This window comes from Drosophila serrata, unplaced genomic scaffold, assembly GCF_035046125.1.
Source record: "Drosophila serrata isolate PLE 108 unplaced genomic scaffold, ASM3504612v1 contig_8, whole genome shotgun sequence".
Classification (NCBI taxonomy): domain Eukaryota; kingdom Metazoa; phylum Arthropoda; class Insecta; order Diptera; family Drosophilidae; genus Drosophila; species Drosophila serrata.
Window position 1 is genome coordinate 1,080,334 of NW_028256906.1, and position 6,594 is coordinate 1,086,927.

General features: G+C 48.2%; 2 protein-coding genes across 2 annotated transcripts; one reads left to right on the top strand and one right to left on the bottom strand.

The window, feature by feature from the left end:
• Positions 1 to 57: 57 nt before the first annotated feature.
• On the top strand, positions 58 to 838 carry fh (frataxin). Its single transcript, XM_086826972.1, has 2 exons — positions 58 to 437; positions 507 to 838. The coding sequence occupies exons 1-2, from the start codon at positions 114 to 116 to the stop codon at positions 765 to 767; spliced, it is 585 nt and encodes a 194-aa protein (XP_086683098.1). The 5' UTR covers positions 58 to 113; the 3' UTR covers positions 768 to 838.
• LOC110184421 (uncharacterized protein CG7065) lies at positions 826 to 6,534 on the bottom strand. The gene is made up of 3 exons (XM_020952956.2): positions 6,278 to 6,534; positions 4,067 to 6,215; positions 826 to 3,073 (listed from the first exon to the last, which is right to left on the bottom strand). The coding sequence occupies exons 2-3, from the start codon at positions 6,186 to 6,188 to the stop codon at positions 1,443 to 1,445; spliced, it is 3,753 nt and encodes a 1,250-aa protein (XP_020808615.2). The 5' UTR covers positions 6,189 to 6,215; positions 6,278 to 6,534; the 3' UTR covers positions 826 to 1,442.
• Between the last annotated feature and the right edge of the window lie 60 nt (positions 6,535 to 6,594).

Consider the following 6,594-nt stretch of genomic DNA (forward strand, 5'->3'; position numbering starts at 1 on the left):
TCAATGAAAAGCATGAATTATAATTAATCGTAAATATACCAAAACCACTTTGCATAGAGTTGGCAGCGCTGAATCTGTAAAGATAGAAAATAAACAAAACAAGAACTAGTCTCATGTTTACCTGCCGCTTTCTCGCTCGCCTGAGCCGAAATCAGGCCTGCTTGGCCGCAATCGGACGTCTGGCGATACCCCAAAGACTGGCCAGCCATCGTATCCTGCCCAGCTACCCGATGGCCATCACAAATGCAATGATTCCATGCAGAGGACCGGAAGCCAACCGGCGATTTGCCAGCAACGAAGTTGAAACGGATTCCTCCAGCCTGGACAGTGTCACCTACGAGCGTGTGTGCTCCGAAACACTTGATGCACTCTGCGACTACTTCGAGGAGCTGACTGAGAACGCCGCCGATCTGCAAGGCAGTGATGTGGCCTACAGCGTGAGTCCAGGTTCTAGTTGTTGTCTTTGTTACATCATACTTCAATGTGTTTCATTTTGTTTCTGATAGGATGGAGTACTCACTGTGAATCTGGGACACAGCCATGGAACTTATGTGATAAACCGGCAGACGCCCAACAAGCAGATATGGCTCAGCTCCCCCACCAGTGGGCCCAAGCGGTTCGATTTTGTCCTAGCCGACGGCGAAGGAGCGGGCAAGTGGGTCTACAAGCACAGTGGCCAGTCCTTGCACGAGCTGCTGCAGCAGGAGATACCACATATATTGGAGCAGCAAACCGTGGACTTTCTCCGCCTGCCTTACTGCAAATGAGGGCTCTGTTAATTCGTAGATTAATGCATATTTTCACTATAAAAAGTCGCGTTAAAGGTTTATATACTACACGATTGTGGCTTTTATTGTTAAAAACGTTGGCTTCTATATCTCGGGGTTAATGGTTCTCGATCCAAGGTTTGGTCTCTAGGGTGCAACTACGTTTTCAATTAAAATCATCACAAACCTTTTTATTGTTTTCTAACTTTGCACAGGTTTAATGGTTTCATTATTGTATATCTCTGTTTTATATTCAGTTGTATATTTCCTTCAAATTTAAATGTACATATGTCTTTTTATTTTAGTTTCACCCATAAATTTATCTAAAAAATACACAAAAAATAAAAGCCACCGTCGTTAATATATTAAAATTTAATGTGTCTGTTTATTTTTCGCTGTTGTAGGTCAGATATATATATATATATATATTTATATATATTCATATAAACATATATAAGTTTTCCCAACCTCGTGCATTATTATCTTTATTGTTTCAATAATCGTAACAAAAAAAAAAAACTCCATTTTTGGCAGAGGAAAAACAGGCATTGGTAAAACCACAGCAGCGAACACATTTAAAAAAGGATTTGACCCTTTTCGCTGATGATTTAGGAGCTAGGATACAATGTAAGGATATATCTATAGATCTTAATGGGTAATGGATAATGCTATAGTTCAATGACGTCCCCCGAACATGTTGTTGTAGTGTGGGGCATTCGGTTGCTGCTGCTGGTTTACGAATTTAAGAGGTATCTGGCTATACTGCGGCTGGGGCGCTCCATTGTTGGCCCAGGGATTAATCTGACCTCCTCCCATGCTTGCTCCTCCTCCTCCATAGGCACCGTGTCCGGGTGACACTCCAGCTCCCATGGCCGCTGGATAATTAGGCTGCGAGCCGTTGCCGGCATATTGATGATAGCCCCCGCCGGCAGGACCGCCACCGCCGTAGGGATACTGATGAAGGGGATCGGGTCCACTTGTCACATTGGTTATGATTTGGCGTGCTTGCTGCTGTTGTGCTGGAATACCAGGATATGCTGGATTTTGATAGGGTCCCGTCGAACGATTTCGATTAGGATTTGCCAGCTGCTCTTGCTGATTCATCATAAAGTTGTTGCCACGATTGCCAGGTGAGCCACTTAATCCAGAGCCTGCGGCTCCGCCGCCCTTGCCTAGAGTACCCATTAGGTCGGCTATTATGCTTTCGGTGTCTTTTATGGAGAGCTTAGGCGAACCTATTGCTGGCTTGAAGGTGAGGGCATTGGGTGACGATTCCACCGGTACGATGGGTGGTGTAGTTTTCCTAACAGTACCACCAGCACCGCCATTCGAATCGCATGCCTTCATTACCAGATCATCAAAGTTGTAGTCATCATCCTCGTCGTCGTCGTCATCATCGTCGATCGTGAAACCGGGCGAATTCTTCATGCGTCGCTGCTTATTGATGGGCAGATTGTTAAGGTCTCGGTCCGAGCTGCGACGGCGCGAGGTTAGCGACGAAAGGGTCTCCAATGCAGGAATAGAGCTGCTCGCGTTGGCGGCTTTTGACGAGGTCGATGCCTGGCCGCCCGTCACCGTGGCTATGGCCTGTCCAATGGCCGATTTCTCAATGGGCTTCGGTAACATTCCACTGATGCCGGTGCTGCTGCTGCTACTGCTGATTGTCGATTTGTTAACCACACGCGACAAGAAATCACTGCAAGACTCTCCATCGGAACTCAGCTCCGCCAGGTTCACATACTTGCGCAGACGGTGAACCCGCGCCGGCTCCATCACCTCCAGCTTACGCAGATGTCCAATGAGATGCACCTGCTCCTCGTTCGACAGAAACTTGAAGTTCTGCAGCAAAGTCTGTAAATCGGAGTCGGTTAGCGACTCCATGGCATTGTTGCCGCCGCCAATGTTGGCTGGTTCATTGGGTTTGACACCTGCTCCTGAACCGGAAGCCACATCTATCGACTCCTTGTTCAGCTGGTTCTCCACCTCCTTCATTAACTCGTCCAGATCGATGCTGATGTTCTCGGCTTCGGGATTAGCTTCCGCTTCCTTCAAGCCCAGCTTGGTACAGACCTCGGCAAAGCTAAGGTTACTATTTATGTCAGCCTGACGGCGCTGGTGATCCATTTTCACCATCAGGGTAAACAGATGCAGGAGCTTGGTCATGTCCTCGGTGCTTACGTCATAGTAGCCTTTGAGGACCAAAGCATTGGCCAGCTTGGGGGCAACCATATTCCGATCAAAGGGCAGCTGTATGGGCACCGGAGCAGCATTCGCCTTGTGCTGGCCTTCGGAGGATTCGTTTCCACCTAGAAACGTCCAGATCGTGCACGGATTGGACACAGAAGGGAAGGGACACAAAAGAAAAATCAGTTAGGATTTGACATCACAGGAGGGGATCTGAGTTTTTGGTTGTATTTGTCTTGTTTTTTGTGTGTCGCGATTGGGATTATGCAAATTACATTTATACTTATGGATGTGGTGTGGATTCGATGGCGACTGGACAGACAGCTCACGGTTCGTCGTTGGCACACATTGTTCACACACCCGCCAATAGAGGGAAGAGCTGATCAAAGAACGGGGTAACTCGAACTCGAAGAGTTGCAGAGTGTTGGCTCTGCTTCTATAACTTCGAAATGACCGATTTCTTAAGATAAAACCCCGATAAATCACGAAATGCTTAAGCTCCGAGAAAATTACATATAAATAAGCAGCTTAAACTTGATAGATATCCACCCCTAGAGCATTAACCCAAAGCTCTTCTACTAATAACGCGATACGAATTCAAGATTTATAGCAAAAATTAAAGATAGTGATCAAAACCTGATACAACTTAGTATAACTTAAGTCTGTGCAGAAATTATAGTCAAGAAAGTTACACCAACTGTCTTGTTAAGAACCCGTCCCGTTGAGACATTTCCAATTTTTGAACATTTAAAATCTTTACCCGCCACAATGCTATGAAACACACGCAATATACTCGGTTAAGTATTTAAGCGGTTGTTGCATTCATTATTTAGTAGCCTAGAATAAAAAAAACACCAGCTTACATTGTTTATTTTGTTGTAAACATACGAAATCGAAATCTAATTTTATTTATTTAACGCGAAAAAGAACGATCAAACGCATAAAGAGTTGCGACATAAAACCTCAACTTTAAATGTTTCTTTTTTGCATATATCCTTGCTAAAGGATATTAAGGCTTTTATTTTTTAACACTCATACTTACCTCACTTTCTACTAAGACAAGAAAAAAACAAAAAAAAAAAGAACAAACACGAAAAAAAGAGGGATAGACTTACCTCGCGAGGTGACCTGAAAAATGATGGCCGCTATATTGGTGATCACTTTCTTCACGACGCGCACCTTCTGCGGATCATCGAGCACCTCAGCAATGAGTATGCCCTTCAGCTTCTCCTTCGTGGTTTCCAGGAAGACACAATTATCATCGTTCAATAGCAAATCGTCGGCGGCATTCGGTTGTACCATCTCCATGGCCAGTGCTTTGCTCAGCAAATTCAGCGCCTTGGGGCCAAGGCTACCCAGGTGCTCCTCCACGGCTGACAGCATGCGCAGCACACTGACCACTGTCAGCGGTCCCTCATCCACAGATTCGGTCGTATCCTCCTTGCTGTTACTTTTGCTATTGCTGGTCGAAACCGCCGGCGAAATGGAACGGACCTTGGGCAAACTTTGACTGTATTCGGGATACACGCGCGAGTCCATTACACGGAAGGTCTCGACACGTTCGTAACGACTGGGGCGGACGTAAGAGTCGGACCGATAGAACTCGCTGGAGCGTTCCCTCTCCATGCTGCGGGAGCGCCTACCATAATCACGAGAGTGGGTCGAGGAACCACGCTCCCTGCTGGAGGGACGCCCGCTGCCATACCGATCACGCCGATCACGCTGCTGTCGATGGTAGTAACCAGGCGTGCGGGATCGACGGGACCTTCCGTCGCGTGAATTCGAACGGGACCGAGAGCCACGGCGGAAGTTGCGGTGAGACGAGCGGCTGCGGGAACGCCGCACCGGACGACGTCCTAGCACTCGCTTTGCCGACTTGGAGCGCGAATGAGAGCGCCGATAGGAACCGGAACGATTGTGACACGGAGGATCATTGTCATCATCACTGATATCAATCACTGTCACGCCTCCTGCTCCGGCGGCATTTAAGGGTCGATTATTACTGCGGAAATTTGCCTTGCGTCGGTTGTTTGCTTTTGCCGGGGCGCTGGTCTCACGCGGACTGGCTACACGGATTTTATAGGTTTCCATTAACTCCTTGGTCTTCTCCTCATCCTCGTCGCCCAGCTTGAACTTCTCCTTCAGTTCCTTCTTGATCTTATTCACAGCTATATTGAAGAGCTCGATGCGACGATCCTTCCAATAGCTGATCCACTCGGGCTTATAGTCATAAAGATTGGGATCACATTTCTTCTCCTCCTGCAGCTGCTTATAGCGTCTGTTCCAGAACTGCTTCCACTCATCCGGGTAGTCCGGATGCTTCTCCGGATTGGTCTCGTATGTCTCCGTCTCGTCGCGCAACTGCTTAAGCTGCAGCTCCAGCATGCAGCGGAACTTCTCCCACTTGTAGCGCTCTTGGGCAATGTGCGAGGCCTGAATGGACAGCTCCTTGGGCGTGGGCAGTGCATTTATCTTGGGGCCAGTGCCCGGCTGCGGCGGTGATCTATTTGCGCCGCGACCATTTGCTGACTGATCTTTGGCCAGGGTCTTGTCGCGCTGCGGCTTCTTGGCGGACTCATGGATCGATGTCGATGCCCCGAAACTCTCGTCATCGCTGGAGATGGCATCCAGAGCAATGGTGTTACCATCGGTATTAGCATCACGCTTCAAGTCCGCCTCGGTCATCTTCAGGTTGATCTTGATACCCTCGTCCAGCTTTAGGTCCTGGAGTACGCGCTGCGCCTCCGCCACAAAATCCGGACCGGCACACTCATCGAAATGGAAGCTATCCCTTACTTGACTGCAGATCTTGGAGCGAAAGCGACGGAACTCTTCGCCACTTACTGTTAGCAATTGTCGCGAGCGCCCAAAGTGAATCTCAATTAACTGGACAAGATGGCTAGTGGCCTGGACCAGTATGGGGGCGCTGTTCGGCGTCCGCTTGAGCTTCTGGAGCACCTCGTGGGCCTTCTGGAAGTGTGTCTGTAGATATTTGGTGCGATGCGCCTGCGAGGTCCAATGCACGAAGATGGAGCGACTGTCGTTGCAAGTCTGGCACAGCACACAGTAGTAATCGGGGCGGAGCTGGCCGGCTTCCTGCAGCTCAACAGCGTACTCGGTACCCAGCAGCGGGGCGCTGTTGTAGTTCTCGATCTGCTTGAGGACGACGGCCGGCCGCAGGGGCTCTTCGTCGTCCTCGAAGCCCGGCGGTAGCGGTTCGCCTGGCAGAAAATTCATCGTCGAATATGCAATTCCTCACAATATCTGCGGGAGGGAACCACAAAAGAAGCCAGTGAGGATTTTCCCTCTACAAAATGTGTACTCACCTCTCTGCGCACCTCTGTTCGCCGTCCTTTTCCCCACTTCGTTACGCTCTATCTCCGATTTTCTTTTTCACTTAGGTTTGCGTTCTCGTCGACACCGTTGTTTCTTCTTTTCGTTTCACTTGTTTTACTTCACAAACACTTAAAATTGGACGGCTTCCGACATGTTTATTTTACTTACTTTATTTTTCCTTTTTTCGATAATTCTAAAATGACGTTTGGTAGAGATGCAAGAGATGTAGCCCGATGTTTATTTCTGCGGTGCTATCGATAGGTGTAGGTGGATTTGGTTATATCGATTGCCACCATTGAATATATGT

What these genes read in the sequence shown, in the direction of transcription:
- fh (XM_086826972.1), top strand. Translation starts at nt 114, where the DNA reads ATGTTTACCTGCCGCTTTCTCGCTCGCCTGAGCCGAAATCAGGCCTGC. An exon ending in GCAGTGATGTGGCCTACAGC is followed by an intron (nt 438 to 506) that starts GTGAGTCCAGGT and finishes TGTTTCTGATAG; the next exon opens with GATGGAGTACTCACTGTGAA.
- LOC110184421 (XM_020952956.2), bottom strand. Translation starts at nt 6,188, where the DNA reads ATGAATTTTCTGCCAGGCGAACCGCTACCGCCGGGCTTCGAGGACGAC. An exon ending in TTTTCAGGTCACCTCGCGAG is followed by an intron (nt 3,074 to 4,066) that starts GTAAGTCTATCC and finishes GGACGTTTCTAG; the next exon opens with GTGGAAACGAATCCTCCGAA.